Below are 19,156 nucleotides of genomic sequence, written 5' to 3'. Positions count from 1 at the left end.
CTTTCATATATAGAACTAAATCTTTTAGGTTAAGCCGTTTTAATTCTGGGATAGTCACATGTCCAAAATTTTACTGCTAACTTTGTTTAAAAGTTAGCTAGTCTAGTTACAATGATTTAGAATGAGACTGAAACAGCAGCGAAATTAGCCTTTTTATTATTTAAAGTGAACAACATCTGATCACTCGACCACTTAACATGTATTTATATATTATATTATATTATATTATATTATATTATATTATATTATATTATATTATATTATATTATTTAGATATTTAGGAGAACAGCAGTGCTAGAATGATGTTGAAAGGTGAAGAAGCTCTGGTGAGGTCTTCATTTAGTTTATTGAAATATGTATTAACTGTTTTTAATTTTTAAATAAACTATTTATGAGAGGAGCAGGTCAGGGAAGACATAAGAGAGCCAGGTGGAGTTTCAGTGTAAAGATATAAAATTATATTAATTAATTATATTAAAAATTATATTAATTACAGGAGACAATAAAAAAAGTGCTTGAGGAGAGGTTTAAAAATAAATTAGTGAAAATTTTTGCTACACAGTAAAAAGGGTTGAGATGTATAATAATGCATACATCTGAAAATTAAGTTGTTTAAATTCTCATTCTGTATGTTAAAAACATACTTTTTATATTTAGTTAACATTCTGACACTGTACATTACTGAAGTGTCTGTTGTAAATCCATGAATCCATGCAGTAACATCAGGCTGCAGTGAGTTAAGAGGCAGAGACAGAAACACATATCTGTAGATATTTTAGTTAAATGTTTGCAGCTGAAAATGACAGGGAAAAAAAAAAAAAAACATTTAGTCTTTTTGCCTCAGTGTTTTTCTTGGATCTTTGGAAAGTTACTGAATGCAGGGCTGGAAAGTGAGACTGAGTTAACAGTGAGGAGCTAAAGGACTGTTAGACGTGAAAAGAATAATTTTTATTTATTTTGTAGATCAAACTGTTGCACTGATGTAGAGAGTTGTTAAAGAAGAACAAAACTTGTTTAGATTTTATTTTTGTTGGTCAAATTGCTGTATTGAGTTTAAAACTGCCGAGTCCTATTTTATGAGCTGTTTTCTACTTTGGTTTTAGAAAGAGGTAGAACCAGTTCAATTACCAGTCAATTTATATCAATGCATTTTGACCAATAATCAAATGTCTTTTGACCAATAAAATATATCAGAATCTGGTAGCCTGTCTGTGCTACCAGAGTATTTAGCTTGCTAGTTGTGAGGCAAATGCTAAAGTGAGTGTTCATCCTGGAATGACGGTCATTATACTATGCATAACTTTAATCTGATTATTGGATTGTAAATAGTAACATGTTAGAATACTTGTTACTGAAACAAGGGTCAGATTAGAGTAATGCTTTACTGATGTGTTGATGGCATCAGGCACATGCAGAGGGAGGGTCTGGGGGGGCTTGAGCACCTGCCCCTTTTGCTCCTTGCCCCCAAGTGCCCTTTTGGTCAAACTTTTTTTTTTTTTTTTTTTTGGTCTTATTTTCTAAGCCCTCTTCTGACACATAATAACGTACTAAAATTATTTGTTGTTTACATTTTTAATAGTGTAATTCTGTAAAGACATATTATGTCTGGTGGTTTAGCTCTGATTTACATGTCCTGCTAAATTGCGGGTTTGAATATGGCAATACTTATAACAAAATAGACCTGCAGAAAGAAATTACTAATAAAATATCTTACATATGCATAGCTGTATGCTCTATATAGAGATTTTCCTTAGCTTTGATTGTGTATCTCACAATTCTGTAAATTATCATTGTTTATTAAACTCTGAAAGCTGTGTGGCTTTGTTAATATTCTGTCCTAGAATGCGGTGAGATGTGCCCTTTTTTTTTGAGCACCTGCCCCTTTAGTGGTCCCTGCACGGCCCTGGATGGCATAATTGTTTGACAATTCTGCTCAAGCTATTTACTGATCTGTCAGGTTTCCGATATGCGTCCCCCCCAATGACAGACTCGTTCCTACGCCCTTGATATGAAGGTCGAATTTTCAACAAGGAACTTCGAAAACAAGCTGCTTTTTAAAATCTTTGATTTAAAAGATTTAAACTAGAGGTAAAGCATATGTTGAGCAGGTTTTTGTTCCATAATGTTAGCCCTGTCCACTGTTTTTATTAACAGTACGACAAAGTTATGCAAATTAACAGAAATAAACAACATAAATCACTGTGGGTAATGAAGCTATAGATGAGTTTAATTTTTGTGACTGACTTACTAAAATAAATAAGCTTTGTGAATATTTAAACGTTTTTAGATGCTCCTGTACAAGTGCAGGTTTGAGCCGGCAAGGTGCCAGAGGCTTTGAACACAGAAAAATCAGAATGACTATGACAGCACTTTATTCACAGTATGTGTTAAAACATATAAAAAGCAATAACAAAATCATGTTCAAGTACAAAAGGTACCAAAAACAAAACATCCTGGTTAACTCTCACATAAAGGTAACGTCTCATTTGGTGTTTGTTGTAAGAATCGTGACTCACCAACAATTCCCGGAGACCTTTGTTGTTGGTATAAAGGCAGATGTTGTGAAGCTCTTTCTTCACACTGAGACCCTGCAGACAACAAAATGTTGCAGTTTACCTCTTTAGGAAAATTACTGGTAAGGATTTAGCTCAACAATCATCAGCTTATTTCCAAAAAGGATGATAAAAAGTAAAAAAAAATTAATTTCTAGGATTTTTTGCATGTGGAAATAATAGAAATGATCTGGGTAAAAAAAAAATATTCAGCACAATAATCTTGTAATTTCAGTCTCTACCCAACAAAACAATGCGTCTTTTCAACAGATTAGAGAACAGAGTTTAAAAAAAGAAATAAAATCAATATAATTATTGCTGTTTGAATTCTTAATAAATGTCATGTATTCTGTAAACTTTCTGTGCTGTCATCGTCTCTCTCAGTCGCTTTGTGGGTTCAAGATCCTATATGTTAGAAATTCAAGGAGTCCTGGGAATAACAGGTTTTGTGTTATTCAGCAAGGTCAAACTTGCAGAGTAAGTATTTCCCCATTACTGAACATTTCAGAAAAATAATTATATTTGAAAAAACAAACCTTACATTTTCTTATACAGCATGTAGCCCTAACCTTTTTCCACATTGTCCATTTCATGTCAGTCAGGAAAACTACATTTAGTTGCTAAATCCCAGAATAAAGAAAGATTTTTTTTTTTTTATGAAAATATTCCTACAAGCTGTGTGTTAGCGTCCAGTTGGATTAGTGTTCTTACCATGTTGGTCAGGAATTTTTTGGCAGACTTTAGGTCCTTGCATTGCAGGCAGAGCAAAACTTGGCGCAGGCCCACCATCCTCAGAGCTGCCAGCTGCTTTTCAGGCCGGTTCTGTCTCCACATCACGGCCTGAGCTCTGGGGATCTGATTGGTCAGGATGGACTGATGGATAACTTCCTGCAAAGCAAGTTCAGTCTGATAATTACATACTTGATGACAACACAAAATACAAAAGGTACACTATGTTTTTCTAATGATTCATACTACAACAAATAAAATACAAGTTGGAACGTCACCTCAGTTGAAAGTTGCTCCCATTCATCACTCTTTGCTCCCTGGAGAGGAGCACTAGCATCAGATGTGGAGTCACCTGAAGCCCAGGGGAATCTCTTCATATAACCCCTCAACTCTGTGACATACTTACCCAGGACTTCAACATTGCTCTGCACATCTGACTGCTCATCTGCAAGCACAACAAAACACCTCCAGCTCTCTGAATCCCAAATAGTGAAAAAGCATATCAGTAAAGTGAAGTAACTGTGAGCTGTGTTTGCCTTACGGTGCGACCAGAGGAGCACAGAGCGGAGCTGTGTGTTAATGAAGCTCATGGTGAGGTTGAGCAGCTGCTCAGAGAACTGTCGGCTCTGAGCTTCACTCCTTAGCTCTCTGACAGCTGAACACAACAAATCCAACGCAGGCAACAACTCCTGGACACCTACATGGAAATAAGCCAACAAAAACTCAAGGACAGCCATGTGTCTTTACATTCAGAAACACAAAAATACATCATACATAGGTTATGCATGGATCTCCAATCAGCTCCTAATTGGCCGTTACGACTATGACCATTGTAAATTTTTCTACCTTTAAGTTAGCTTCCAAAAACCATTAAAAAAGTAATTCCATACAATGTCAATTGTATGGAATATCAATTGTTCAATATCAATGAACATGATTTGTTTTTTTTATTTTTTATATAAACATGATTTAAAATAATCATAGCAAAAACTGATATATAAATTTGATAGAATATGAAAACATTACAAAGGAATTATTAAATCAAGGAATTCTACAGACTTTTAATAACAGTGTCAAATAAACATTTCACAAATACTAGGTCAGGGCAACAATTGCCCAATCTGAAAATTGGACAGTTGAAAATCTGAAAATTAATGAACCATCTTGGGAGATTAATTTTCTGGAATAATGAAAAAAGTGGAGCCTTTTGCTCCATCACATCAGATCAGAGTTCACAAAAATAAGGCTTCCAAAAAAAGAGTGTTTTCCTCAAAAGGATAACTCAAATGAAGCTAAAAGGTCTGAAAATGGCAGAGAAAATTTTAACTATTGTTTAAAAACCCTTCTTGAGTTTGTATGTTTAATTTGTTTATGTTTATGCTTAATGTAGAAGATGTGAAAACCACAATTTGGAAAACAGACACTTTAAAACTGAAATCCCTGTCAGCAAATATAGACGTCTTCTTTTACAGTTCAAACATTGCTTGCTGCTAGCAGTAACTGCTGAAAAGGGTGCTGCCAAAAACATTGCCATCTTTTTTGGCCAAGCCATTTTCATTTATGAAATATTCAACTGAGTCCATAATTTAAAGTAAAATATGACTTGTATTAAATATAGTAAAAGCTACAAATGATGCCATTAAACTTCTGACTTGATCAAACTTCCGTTTTAAGTTGTTTCTTCACCATATTCAATATGGTTTAACAAATATATAAGACACTTGAAAGCTTTCCATCAAAACTCTAAGGCTTCAGTAAACCTTTTTCCATTTTTTGGTAGTAGATAACAGCAGAGTCCAAGCAAAGAGCGAGATGTTAGTTTACACATCGTCGTGGTTCAAGTCTTCTTGAGTACTTACTGTCCTTGAGACTCGGTTTGGAGTTTGCCAACTGCTCAGAAAAACCAGCTGTTGCTGATGGGTTCAGGACATTTTCTTTACTTTTCAGGTATAAATCTACTGTGTCAAGCTGTCGGTTTTTCAGTCCAGCCTGCATGCAAAACAAAAAGCAAAAGAAGCAACACAGAGGAAATCAATCGATAAATCAATTTTTTTTTGTAGTAGAATGAGATGCCTACTTGCAGTGCATGGAAGGGAATGGAGCAATGGCCCCAGCTGTTAAGGTGACAGACTGCGTCCACTGTTGCTGCACTGCCAAACAACATCAGCTTGCTTAATAAATCCTGCTGGGACATGGAAAACACGATCTGGAACACACCTGACTCTGAAGAAAAACACACGTCAATGTGAAGGAGGAGTGATGACGTGTTAATTAGTTCTGGCAGGATAATCAATCTGTGTAGTCTTAAAACAAACATTGTCTGATTCCTATATTATTTTAATACAAATATTTGCAAACTGCCCAGGAAACATTGGAGATAAATACAAACTGTACACAAAGGGTTGTAAATTGGTGTTAAATTTGTTTGTTTTTTTTCCCCTTTAAAATGGCATTTCAATGGCTAAGTTGTTAAATGTGTACATAAGATGCACCAGTGGAAGATATAAAAAATAAATACTGTGCCACTGCTTAGCTTACTCTTCAACAGCAGTCTGTGCTGCCTCTCTCCACTGTGCTGCACCGGCACAGCCGTTCCTTCTGCCTGATGGTAGCTCATTCTCCCAGACTCCATTTCCCATAATGCCACTGTTGTGTGTGTGTTGCCAGGAGCAACAAAGGTCAAAAGTGCAGAGAACTCAGAAACGGCAAGAAGAGAAGGAGTAGATGAGTCAGGGACAGAGAAGGTGACGATCGCCCCACTGGGAGGCACTCTGCTGTGGGAGGACATGGCAGCTGGGTGGGACGGCAAGCGGGGGAGCGAGTGAAACCATGGAATCCCTGCTGACTTAGAGGGGGATGAGGGATAAGCAGCCTGCTGCGCTCTGGCATACATGGATGCTAGACAAGTGTCCCAGGCACTAAAAGAAGAAAAGAAAGACCGGATATCCTCAAAGTCATTAATCATTAATCTGAAAGGCACAGGACAATTTGTCAGACATGTTCAACATCCTCAACTCAAAGTATGAGCTATGACCATCTGGTTAGAGGTACAACATCCCAAAATATAAACTGAATTTTTTAAAAACTTTGTTATACATACTTATTTCAAAATACTGTGTACAATATTTGTTTTTTTTTTATATTAATTTGTCATTTAATGGAAATTTTGGAACGTCACTCATGAGTGGTTCAAGTTTGTTTGGAGAAAAGTTCCTCAGTGTGATATTTGTGTGCATGTGTAGGATCAGTACTGAATCCATTACAACTGTATTGTTTTCAAGTGGACAGTAAACATATGCTGCATCATAAAAGGACAGTCTGTCATCAGTGGTTGTACCGGTTATCACTGAATGGAGAACCAACAGCAGCAAAACTGGAGCTGGAGCTGGACAGGGCGTCCTGGTCTCCTGGATCCTTGGGCTGAAGTGAGGAAGGAGACTGGGGGCCAACACAGTGGAGGTGTTCTGGGTGTTCTCTGGAAGACAGTTTTACTTTATTAACGTGCAACAAACCAGAAGGTTGTTTTTTTAGTAACGGAGCAGCTAAAATATTTTCCAACCATTGTCAAAACTGCTCCAACACCAAGGGAGTTTATAAGAGTTGTTTTACTGCACTGTACTTTTTTACTTTTACTTGAATAATATCATTAACTGATCCTGCTCTTACTAAGGAGCCCTCCAGGCTCCGTAGTAAGGGACATGAGGAAATTTTTTTCTTTTGCGTTCCCTCGCAAAACTTTTGCGTTCCCTCGCAAAACTTTTGCGTTCCCTCGCAATAATCTACTGATCAGTTCATGCGGCATAATTGATACTGTAAGCCTTTTTTACGGTGGCCGCCGTACTTTCTGCTTTAATACAAGCTTATAAGGTTTTCCATGGACTATTGAGTTATTATCGCGGGGTAATAAGTCATCTGATTGTGTCTCTATTGTGTGTCTGAATGGTTTAAAGGGCTGCTTTCAGTGCCGTTCCATCTGAGCCTTAACAGACATAAACAATAATAAATAATAATAAATAATAATAAACACGTTTTCACAGAGGCTCTGTAAGAGCCATATGAATGAAATAAGTAATTATTGATATAACAGGAGCAGCAGCTTTGACACCTGGTGGTGGGCGTGTCGATGTGGGCGTGACTGTCATCAAGTATGAATGGGAAGGTTACTGGCTGCTGGCTCTGTGTGTATGAGGAAGCGGGTGAGCTGGGTGGTCAGTCCTCGGAAAGTTTGGAGCATGATAATAAAAATTAAATAAATCGATAATTGTGACAGAACAAAGAAGAGGTTAGGAGTTGATCGATACACGGACAGATGAGATTCCCTGAGTTAATCCAGTGGGGCCGTCTACCACCATTAGTTTGCTGTGTTTTATAATAATAAAACGTGTTTATTATTATTAACGCTTTGGTGCAAAAAACTGATTGAAAATCGATTTATTTACTGCATGTTTATGTCTATTAAGGCTAAGATGGAACGGCACTGAAAGCAGCCCTTTAAACAATTCAGACTACGAGCACAATAGAGACACAATCAGATGACTTATTACCCCACGATAATAACTCAATAGTCCATGGAAAAACCTTATAAGCTTGTATTAAAGCAGAAAGTACGGCGGCCACCGTAAAAAGGCTTACAATATTCAATTATGCTGCATGAACTGATCAGTAGATTATTCCGAGGGAACGCAAAACCTTTGCGAAGGAACGCAAAAGTTTTGCGAGGAAACGCAACAGAAAAAAAATTCCCCATGTCCCCTGGAGGGCTCCGTATCTTACAGTGTATTAGGGGGCCATTGTAGATTTTTTTAAAAAAAAGAAAACATAAATTGCTAGAAAAAAAACTGACATTTTCAAGAAAACATGGAAATTAAAAAAAAAAGAAAGAAAGAAAGAAAGAAAAAGAATTCTGAGATGCATCTCAAACTTTTTGAGGTTCTTTCTAGCAAATTTTCAACTTTTGCTCAGCTCAAAAATGTTTTTATTTTTTTTCTGGAAAGTTTTTTTCAGTGGAAATGTACTCCTTTTTTTCTACCTACAATGGCCCTAATGCGCTATAGTACTTACTTGTGTAGAATGAGTTTGCATTTAAAGAAATTGTCTTCAGAGGTTGAAAACATTTCTCCATGTCACTGTTTACATCATTATTGTTTATTTTGTATTAATAAATATGGCTATTCTTATTTGAAAGGAAGTTTGTTTATGTATTCATATTAAATTAAAAATCCATTTACTATGCCAACTTAGCTAAACTACTCTGGAGCCAGGGCTGAGTCAAAAAGACCGAGAGCTATAATTAAAACCCAAAGGCTCATGGTCTACCAGCCACTATGCTAAGTGTTAAAACAAGATGCCAAATCATATCCTTATTTTTGCTACACATAAACTTAGTCTCACACTAAATCTATGATCAATCGTGATCTTAATCTACTGAGAGAAAGTAACAAAGCAATGTTTTTCAAATCAGTTCTATATGTATGCATCAACATGTGTTCAATCTTTTAGACAAAGAGCAAATATCACTGTCACCCAAATGCCCCTATCATCTTCACAGAGTGAGGGAGTAACACACATGAAGGAAAGTCTACAGTAGACCTTAAGGAGGAATGCCATACATCACTGCTGTAAACAAAGCAATTAGAAAACATTAACAGAGAACTGACTTCTGTACCTGAAGTAGTGGTTAAGGTTAACGGTGACTGCTGCATGAGACTGAGTTACAGCTACAGCTGTGCAGAGATCTGCTGACACATGGAAAAGACAGAAGGAGGAGGAAGAGAGTGAAGAGGAAGTCAGGCCGCCATCCGGCCAACCAGAGCTCAGGTAGGAAGGAATGTCAATGCTGGCCAGCAGAGAGCCATCAGTAATGGCATACACATCTGATCGGGTGGACTGATTAGGGAAAACACTCTTTGGGCAGAAATGCATTGTTTCACACACTAACAAACTATAAAATGGCAATCCGTTTTTTTATTTTTATTTTTTTAGATCAGTCACATCACATCGCATTTATTATATCCAGGGTTTCTTTCACAAACCTGGTTTAAAGCTGCAGTGTGTATGTTCTTTACTCATATTCTTTTTCCAGCCATATCCAAAATTTTAAAAGCAGTCATAACATATTCTATTCTGAATGCTGCTCCCAGGATTAGGACAAGCGTTTTACATGATTATTGTTTTCTTTAATTTTCCACTGGTTGTGCTAGCTTGGGGCTGTTGCTTTATGAGGAGACAGAGCTTCTGCAGCTTTTCAAAGCAGTATTTTTACTGTCAGTATAAGAGGCTTTTTGCAGGATACAAATGAGTCCACTGGAGCTGAGGACAAATAAGGTCTCTGCAAAGACACAGTGGTGAACAGCAGTATGTCTGTCACTGGTCGTTAGCTGGATTCTGCAGCAGGAGACCTTCTTTGGTTCTTGTGACGCCTGTTCCCACTGCAACTGCAGAATCCAGTCACTGTTTACCAGTACACAGCACTGGTTGGCCATAAAGGACAAGACCTGTACAGACACCAGCTCACACACACCTGGCAACAAGAGCATAACACCGAGTTACAAAAAACTTTTTTTGGAAGTTGTCTGTTTTTTTCAACTGAATTAGGATTGTTTTGCACCGCTGAATCCATAAATGACATCCATTTTTCTCAATCGGGTTTTTATTCTAATTTGCTTTTGAGAAATCTGATCTAACTAAATTGATGACATTTATGTGACATTATCAGTTAATTTCTGTTAATATTTCTTTTATTTAGGAGAAAGAAATTTACCTAACACAGTGTTTTTATTAAGTGTTACAAACTTGGACTTCTGTAAATTGTATAATAAACATGTGACAGAATGGACATTGGAAATGATTGCACTCCCCTCCCTTTTCTTGCTTTGTTTACTTGCTTCTGTTTTTCTTATGTTCGCCACCGGTGGGCACGTGGAGCACGGTGAGCAGCACTCCTTACTCAGCGAGCCAACGGCAATTTAGCGCAGAAACGGCTGGTCAGCGGAGGCGCTAACTGTCGCTTTTGTTTTAACAGGTAATCTCAATTAGCGCTGCTATTTGTATTGACGCTGTCTTGTGGGGGAAGTGAGCTGGAGTGGAGTGGCGATATATATTTGTGGAAGTTTTGTGTGAACAATTCTTTGATTTATATGGTAAATATTTCTTTTTTCGCTTATATTGTAAATATTTGTTTGTGAGGAGAGCCAATGGCAATTAAGCGCAGCAACGGCTGGTCAGCGGAGGCGCTCACTGTCGCTCTTGTTTTAACAGCGTTCCTCAAAATAAAGAACCTGCGAAAAAGCACACTGACTGATCATTAAGTGTGCAACAAACACTACTAAAGGTAAGTACATGTGAATTGAACATTACGTCTTCATTGTGTAAAATTCTCCATCTCTTTTCTGTCCTGATGGAATCTCTCCTCATCACTCATTGATCAGATTCTCAGGAAACCGATTCAGATGTGAGAACAAGTCAAGCATTTGATGCTCATGGTGCGCTATGGTTCAGAAAGTTGACCTGATTCAGCAAAACCAATGTGATTTCTGGATTCAGCTCATCAAAATGACCCTAAGAGAGTTGAAAAACCCCAGACAATTTTTTGGCTGTCAACCAGTTAACATCAAGACTTTTGAAACAAAAATCAGCAGGTAAGAACAACTGAGTACTCACTTTTGTCGCTCTCTTTGACAATTTCCAGCAGATTATCTACATTACACTTTTGCACAGTCAGTAAAGAAACTGGGGTGGATTGTTCTGCTTCAGCCTCGAATAGCGTTAGGTCACCCTGTGATCCAACAGCCAACAAATTAAAGCTGCTGACTCCCAAAATGCTTGTAGTCGCCTCCTCCCAGCAGAAACTATAAACAGGGAAAAGTTATTTATTTTTTTTAATCTGCAGAATAAGCACTACTATCTGCAATTCCATGAAGTATTTAATTTGGATATGATTCTGATACATACTACATCCCTTAAAAAAAGAGACTTCAGTAGTTGATTTTGTATTCAACAAAACTACAAATAAGAGACAAATCAATCCAGCAGTGACAGACTCTGTCCAGGTCACATATAGTAAGTATTTACATTTACTCAGTTACATTACTTCTGTAACTTTTACACTACCTACACCATGTGCAACTTCACTGAATAAACGGCAAACAAATTTTGACCACAGGACAGGTTTCAAAAGATTTATGAATTTTATTTGGTAGTGTTGACGGAATTTATTATTTTATAACAGTACTATTTGTGTCTTTATTAAGACTTTACCAGAATTTCGCACCATTCTTTGCAGAAAAAAATTGTTTGAATGCAGCTGTGTGAAATAAACGTACATGGCACATGACTTAGCACGAGTCTTACATTTGTATTGCTAAAAAAGATTTTAGAGAAAGATTTTATTGTAGGATGGGTCACTGTTGAAAACTATTGTCTGTCTCGATTCGGTTAGAGCATAAAAGCCGTTTAGTCAGCAGTAAATTGCATTACAAATCTTGTTTCACAAACACGGGAAGTGAAGACCAGTCAGAACTCACTCTACAAAGCAGCCGTCCGATGCAGCCGGAGGGGCCTCTCTATCCCCAGGGTCCCACACCAACAGCTGGCCCGAGACCCCAAGACAGCAGAGGAGGGAGCCCGCAGGACACAGCTCGGCTTTCTGGATGTCTGCAAGCTGACCACAGTGCTGGTTCTCAGGAATAACCAGCACCTCTATGGAGTTCTGTCCATCCAACATCTCCTCACAGTTACAGAATAGTGTTTGACCGGTTTAAATTGCCTTGATAAAGATATCTGAATAATAAGACGGGAAAGATTTAACCATTTCTTTCTCGTCAACAGCTTCCCAGTTCAACGAGTCACATTACTTCTAGTGTCAGCTGACCGAAATAGCTTCTTCTTCTTTATTTATGGCGGTTGGCAAGCAACTTACTGATGTGCATTACCGCCATCTACTGGAATGGAGTGTGGATCGGGATGCTACATATTCTCCCACAAAAAAACAAATATATCCTTTCTATTAATTTCGTTTTCTTAAGGTAACTTATTAAATAACAAAAATATTCAGAAGTAGAAGTTTTGTCCAAAATATCTTGTATATTTAACTGTAATTTATTTTTCTTGTAATCAACATACTAATTCCCTTCTCTCAACAGAATAGAACAGAACAACAAAACATGTTTTACTGTCTCTTCTTGAAGACAAAAATCACAATTTCCAGTTGGATGTTTTCCCATTTTAAATAATGTGCTATTTAACACTGTATGACCAAAATGTAATATGGATATAATGGTTTCCTCTTTTCTATTTCGTCCTGTTCTCCTCATTGCACCAACTTTTCTTTGAATACTGTAAAGACACCTACCAGTTCTATCTTCTTCCCACTGCTTCTGCCATCTTTCCTTAACCTTTTGTTTAATAATAGATTTGATTTCTTCTTTACTGAATGCTATTAATATATCAATATAACTATTTTTTGTAGCTTGTTTTGCATATTTGTCTCCCAATTCATTTCCTTTTTTCCTACATGTGATGGTACCCATGTAATATAACTAATAAGCCCATTGCCTGAATTCTATAAATTAATAACTGAATCTCTAATAAAAGGTCTGGTCTACTAATAGAATGATTATTTTTTAAATTAATATAATGATGAACTTGAATCAGAACATAATATACTTCTCAGTGGACGAACTTCCTCAATCCATCCTAAAGCCAAAATGATTCCCATCATCTCTCCTGTATAAACTGATACTCCATCAGTAATTCTTTTACATTTTTAATACTGAATTCTGGAACAATGGATGACACCCCATTACTGCTATTTGAGTTTTTTTGAACCATCTGTATAAACTTGGACATATCTATAGTGCTTATTGTCTAAATATGATTGTACTGAATATGGATCTAAAAGGTTTTCTTTTTTTCCTTTTCTCCAACAAAATCAACAACACTATTAGAAGAGGGGTGAACTGGTGACCGAAATATTTTCTTCTTGAAATTTATTGGCAGTTGGCAAACAACTTAAGGTGCATTACCGCCACCTACGGGTAAGGAGTGTGGTTCATGAGGAATCTATCTATCTATCTATCTGCTTTAAATTTATGCTATATATATATAAGAGAGAGAGAGAGAGAGAGAGAGAGAGAGAGAGAGAGAGAGAGCTCACCAACTGGCATTACTGCCCAGTTGGTGGCAGTCATGCTCTATTAGGTTGTTTGACAATCGCCATTGAACAAAAGAAGAAGTTAGTCTCTCTTGAGACGTTATCGTTTATCATGGCGCTTGTTAAAGAATGGAAATAGTGTCCAGCCTTCTATCATCAGCTCTCGAAAAAATTTTCCAGCTGTCCGGACTCATCAGAAATGGCATGAACATCAAGCCGATGGAGGAAAAAGCTTTGGACGTGTACGGTAAGTCAGAGGTCTATAGGCGTTTCTAACGTCAGACTGAGTGCTAGTTGAGCTGGAAAGGTAATGCATAGAAAAAGCTCGCGCCTTTATTTCCTGTTCCTTTGCGACTATGAAGCTGAAAATTCCGATTCGGAAATTTATGGCTAAAAGGCAATTTCACCTATTTTTTTCAGTACCTTGAGCTTATTTAACCTTTAAAAAAATACAACACATGGACTCTTCAAACCTGGACTAGATTATTCAGCACTAAAGCAGAATAAGACTAAGTTTGTGATATTTGAAACCTTTTATTTGAATTGTGAAGTTTCCTTAATGGCTATTTCGACGCTTTTTATTGATCTGTACCACATTAAAACCGCTCCAGCTCCTGACAGCTGGACACTTCAAACCTGGTGTAGATCATTCTATGTTAATTGCAGGCAGAGTTGTAAAGTGAAAAAGTACTTCGTTGCTATACTTAAGTAGATTTTTCAGGTATCTATACCTGAGTATTTATCTTTCTGACCACTTTTTACCTTTACTCACTACATTTGAATAGAAATAGCTGTACTCTCCTAACATTTTGTCATGTGACTCGTCACTTACTAAAGAAGTATAGCAGACTCTCTTCATGTGTAGAAGATCTGACAGATTAACCTGCATAAACTTGCTATGCCACACATCGGAATCTCCCATAGTAAAGAAAACATAAACAAAGGGTACTTGACTTTGATTCCTTAAATTAGAAAATATGTTCTTTATCATATTCACACCACTCCTTTACACCATTGCCAACACACCAAGACTATTTTTGTGGCGTTCAATATATTTTTGCCATGCATTTTGAAAGATAATAGGACCATTCCCTCATTGAGACTTGACAAAATAAAGAGGTGAAGCCTGTGGTGATATTAGGGGAGTCATCACACCTAAAACAAGTTGTCATTGTAGTTCGAAGGCAGAAGATAAGATAAGTTTGATCTTCATAAGAAAGTTATTTTAAAACACAAGGTTAACTGTCCATTAAAAATATGTGGTTATAATGGGAGTCAATTGAACCAGAATGTTAAGTGCACACAAAGTGCATACATTTTGTTCTACATAACTTACAATCAAAGGGACAAAGAAATTTTAAAAAGAAAATTTAAAAAACGTTCTGGCCAAGTTTCATAGAATTAACCTGCAAGATGACAGAGATACTGGGAATAGTAATTTTAAAAACGCAGTAAAAGCAGGATGTCCCATTTTGGGTAGTCAAAGTGCCCCGAGGGTCAACTCTGACAAAATGGCAATAAAAAAAAGCATAAGAAAAAACTGAAATTTGCAAAGTATAAATCATTTTCACAGCATTGTATTTCATTGTTCAGTCATTGTAGACGTTAATAGATTTCAAGCGTCTTATGGAAACTTATTTCCTTCCCTCCCTCCTCAGATGTGATTCGATCCATCCGGGACCCAGAGAAGCCGAACACCCTGGAGGAACTGGAGGTGGTGACAGAGAAATGTGTGGAGATTCAGGAGCTCAACGAGGATGAGTTCCTCATCATAATCAGATTCTCCCCAACCGTTCCTCATTGCTCCCTGGCTACTCTGATTGGTGAGCAAGTTTGCTGATGGCAAAAGTCTCCTCTAAACCCACCTGAAAACAATGGCAGATGGAGAACTGATCATATTTTGGGTTTGGAAAGACTCGGTCAGTAAATTGAAAAGTATTAATTTACTAAGTACTAAATATTTGTAATTATTACTCTTATTGTAATTATTACTCGTTATTGGTCTGAGTTCTAGTGACCAGGAATTCAGAACACAGCATTGCAGTTCCACTTTATATTGGCCACAATGAATGATTTACATGCAAGGAAAGATTTAAAAGCAATGTATATCCACTTTAAATGGGTTAAATGGTCCTCAGATGGAAAAGTTTTAGAACACTGGTCTATTGTTTCCTGTTTTGTTGCAGTAGATCTGTTAGTATCTGTGTCTGATAAAGATGTTGTCTGCAGGCCTGTGCATACAAGTGAAGTTGCAGCGGTGTCTGCCATTTAAACACAAGGTGAGTCTGAACAGCCCTGACCCAATGGGCAGATTTCATGTTTCTCTTGACTTCTGAGCAGCAGTAATATTGGTATGCTTTAAATTTATTAAAACTCTTTGTTGTTTGTGAATTTTTTTTCCCTATTATGTCTCTTCAATCTATTCTCATGCTATTTGGAATCCTAAACCACCTTCTCTCCAAGCTAGTATTAGTCATCTTTGGTCTTCATGGTAACAAACATAAGTTGTTTGATCAATTGTTTTTTTCTTCTTGTTTTCTTTAGTTGGAAATTTACATTTCAGAAGGAACCCATTCTACTGAAGAAGACGGTAAGTTTTTATTTAATATTTTCTCACATACGAGCATTAAAGGTTTAAGTAGGTCATACACCATAAATACGTCTTACCTGAGGAAACCATCGGCTGAGACACTGCTGCCAACAACTTAACATTCTTATACTGCTAATATTTTACTTTTCTTTAATATAGGAAGTAATTATAGATCAATGCTTCTGTTTCTTGTGTGTATACTAAAACCCCCAGTTGGTCATGGCAGATGGCCGCTGAGTCGTATTCTGCCGGAGGTTTATCCTGTTAAAGGGGAGTTTCCTCTTTGTTGTTGCTACATGCATGCTCTGTTTGACGCATTTCTGCAAAGTCAGCGACTATACAAGCGATTGACCACTGTTGCTACAGGACGAGTGAATACTGCAAGTCAGTCTGTTGGGTTTCCTTTGATAGAAAAACTTTTTAAACCCATTTGAATAAGAAATTGAACTTGACTGCACTTTTTTATAAATAGGTTTGATTGTAATGTTTTGAATGTAACTGTATTGAAATGTATTTTTTGTGAAGTGCCTTGAGGTGATGTGTTGTGTATTTGTGCAACCTAAACTGAATTGAATAAGCCTGATATTATCACTGAGGTGATGCTACTCTAAATTTGGTGGCCATCTTTATTTCAAGGGAATGGCATCAAATAAATGGTAAAGCCTTATTTCCTTGGAAAATGCAGATTCAGTATTCATTAATGAATTCCACTTTCATCCAGTCATTGAGTCTTCCACATGAATCTTCTCTTCCATTTACCTGTTAACAGGAACTTTAGTTGGGTCATGTTTCCTGCCAGTCTTGAAACAGGAAGTCCCTTATCTAGGCTGATTCCTGAATAATTCTTTAGTAATAATGAACAGCGATAATGATTCTTGAATAAGCTGATTGTCTTCTCAACATTGAACGGTTTTATTTTTTTTACACATTCCTTGATATGAAAAAATATTCAACATTTATCACAACAAAGTTGCTATAGGTCAAAATATAATTGGACATTATTTTTTATGCACAGTCCTGTCAAAAATAACTAACAGTTATGTCTGTGGACTGTGGGAGGGAGACCAACAACTTCAACTTCATGCGGACGTTTATGGGATGCTCCATGGTGCATCCCATAAATGAAATCATGGCTTGGAAAAACTGCTCTTTGTATTTATTATTATCTTTTTCTGGTATTAAGATAATCTCAAGCATTTTAGTAAGAATTAAAAAGCAACAACAGTGGTAACCTCTGATGGAGCACATACTGTTTTTTGCAGCAGATGTATCTTTTTTTGATAAATTGATGGGTGCATTTCTTTTAATCTTGCTGTTGCTCATTAACTGAGTGAGAACGTTCTGTTCATGTCTGCAGTTAACAAACAGATCAATGATAAGGAGCGGATAGCAGCTGCCATGGAAAACCCCAACCTCAGAGAAATTGTGGAGCAGTGTGTAGCTGAACCAGACGATTGACGGAGGACACCCCACCTGCTTTAAAGCAATTCTTTTTAATCTGCTGTCTTTGTGTTTGTAATGTCCCAAAGCCTGAGAAGGTTCTTTACATGATTCCATTGCATCTGCTTGAAATCAGCTGGGCAATAACTCTGAGGATTTGGCAGATTGTTCTATTATGTTTCGGGAGGAGGGACTCGTCTCACACACAAGCATTTATTTTAAGCTGTGATGACAATAGGGCGCAATAGGAAGTTGGTGTTTAATGAGTGCTGATTGCTGACTTTATCATGTGGATAGCTTTGTGGTAATATTGCAGCAGTTATTTACCTCTTCATACTGCTAAGAGCCACAAAAGAAGCTGCATGAACAGTAGACTAGAGAACATGCTTCCTGACATAGTTCCATCTGACCCTCCATCTGTCTTATTTCCATCCATCATTCCTCTAGTTTGCCGTTCTGTGGAAGATGAGTTACTGTATCTCTTTTGATAAATTGAAACAGAATGAGCTAGAAAATATTTCCTTGTTCAGGATTTTATTTTAGTAAATGTAAATTACCATTTAAATGTACTAAGCTGACTTTAACACAATTTATGCTTTATTAAACATAAGTGCTTTAAATGAAATTTAAACTTTAAGCAGAAACAGATGTTTAAAGTTTTGTGAGAGAAAACAGTTGATTTAGTTTTCAGGGGACTACATCTGAATATGCTGTCATTCCCTTGGGAGCAAGCTGGTTCATAAACACATCATATTCTCTGGGTAATGTCTGGATGTTCCTTGATGCACTAAAGTGTTTCTGAAGTGTCAGAGTCTCAAACAATTAAAGACAATATATGATTTGTTTTTGTCAGAATAAAATCCTGAAAAGTTGCGTGTCTTTCAGCTCTCTTAGTTTTATGACAGTTGCATAGAATCACAATAGTATCAAAGCCAAATGTGAGCTATAAAATAATAATGGAAGAATGTGAGATTCCTCATGCAAACTGACCCATATGTATACTCATTTTGGAGATGAGGAAACTGGCGATATATCAAACTTTGATATATTTTGTCATAAGCATTCAAAACAGCAGTAAAGTTAGCTGGGGAGCTATGTGTAAATCTGGGGTCCAGTAAATGGCTGTACTATTCTCACATTTGATCATCCTTGTGCAATAACCACAACATCAGTACACACACACAGACAGATATATATATATATATGAACAAAAAACACAGACAACATTTCACAAGTAAGATGGACATATTATTGTGTATATTTTGTGATTACTGTATTTATGTCTACTGGCGAGATACCAGTTAATATTAGCTACAGTGCTTGGTGTAATACCGGGGTTCAGCCCTGCTATGAAGGCTAACTGAGATTCCGTAAATCTAAAAAAAATGTATTATTCTCTAACATTGACTTAGATTATCTGACACAAGAGCCTACATTAGAAATGAAACAATAACGTATATTATAAAACTTATATGTGTTATAACATTCACCAGCAAAGTTTACACAGGTGGTAAAGACTATTATTTATATGTAATTATTTCACTCTGTCAAAAGTAAGATACATCCCAAATCTCCCGTTTTTGTTTTGAAGGTTTCATAAAGACACAATGTGAGGAAGAAGTGGGAAATGTCTTTAAAGAGAGACGGATTTATGGAGTTAGATTTGTTTCACAATTATTCAATCAAAAAAAAAAT

The 19,156-nt window shown here is 36.7% G+C and overlaps 2 protein-coding genes and 1 long non-coding RNA gene across 4 annotated transcripts in view; 2 read left to right on the top strand and 1 right to left on the bottom strand.

The window, feature by feature from the left end:
- The window catches only part of LOC106939637 (uncharacterized), a 4,104-nt gene extending 3,473 nt beyond the window's left edge, over positions 1–631 (top strand). Inside the window, exon 2 of the long non-coding RNA XR_001422886.1 lies at positions 313–631. This is a non-coding gene — a long non-coding RNA (uncharacterized LOC106939637). The remainder of the gene's footprint in view (positions 1–312) is intronic.
- The window catches only part of LOC106939630 (spatacsin-like), a 20,651-nt gene extending 8,480 nt beyond the window's left edge, over positions 1–12,171 (bottom strand). For both annotated transcript variants that reach the window (XM_015022093.1, XM_015022094.1), the window contains exons 1-12: positions 11,804–12,171; positions 10,941–11,128; positions 9,574–9,801; positions 8,947–9,154; positions 6,619–6,756; positions 5,820–6,199; positions 5,359–5,504; positions 5,141–5,270; positions 3,823–3,978; positions 3,560–3,726; positions 3,264–3,440; positions 2,517–2,588 (exon numbers count right to left, since the gene is read on the bottom strand). In XM_015022093.1, coding sequence (XP_014877579.1) covers positions 2,517–2,588; positions 3,264–3,440; positions 3,560–3,726; positions 3,823–3,978; positions 5,141–5,270; positions 5,359–5,504; positions 5,820–6,199; positions 6,619–6,756; positions 8,947–9,154; positions 9,574–9,801; positions 10,941–11,128; positions 11,804–12,003 — 2,190 coding nt within the window. In that variant the 5' untranslated portion in view covers positions 12,004–12,171. The remainder of the gene's footprint in view (positions 1–2,516; positions 2,589–3,263; positions 3,441–3,559; positions 3,727–3,822; positions 3,979–5,140; positions 5,271–5,358; positions 5,505–5,819; positions 6,200–6,618; positions 6,757–8,946; positions 9,155–9,573; positions 9,802–10,940; positions 11,129–11,803) is intronic.
- A 1,268-nt stretch (positions 12,172–13,439) lies between these two features.
- Positions 13,440–18,333, top strand: ciao2a (cytosolic iron-sulfur assembly component 2A). Its single transcript, XM_015022107.1, has 5 exons — positions 13,440–13,678; positions 15,090–15,254; positions 15,661–15,710; positions 15,976–16,021; positions 17,379–18,333. Exons 1-5 carry the CDS (start codon positions 13,561–13,563, stop codon positions 17,477–17,479), a joined length of 480 nt encoding a protein of 159 aa, XP_014877593.1. The 5' UTR covers positions 13,440–13,560; the 3' UTR covers positions 17,480–18,333.
- Positions 18,334–19,156: the final 823 nt, after the last annotated feature.

The sequence above is a fragment of the Poecilia latipinna genome, unplaced genomic scaffold, assembly GCF_001443285.1.
Source record: "Poecilia latipinna isolate Pla-1442-1.1 unplaced genomic scaffold, P_latipinna-1.0 Scaffold2932, whole genome shotgun sequence".
Lineage (NCBI taxonomy): Eukaryota > Metazoa > Chordata > Actinopteri > Cyprinodontiformes > Poeciliidae > Poecilia > Poecilia latipinna.
The sequence above is the reverse complement of the archived record's forward strand: the minus strand, read 5'-3'. Positions and strand labels throughout refer to the sequence as shown.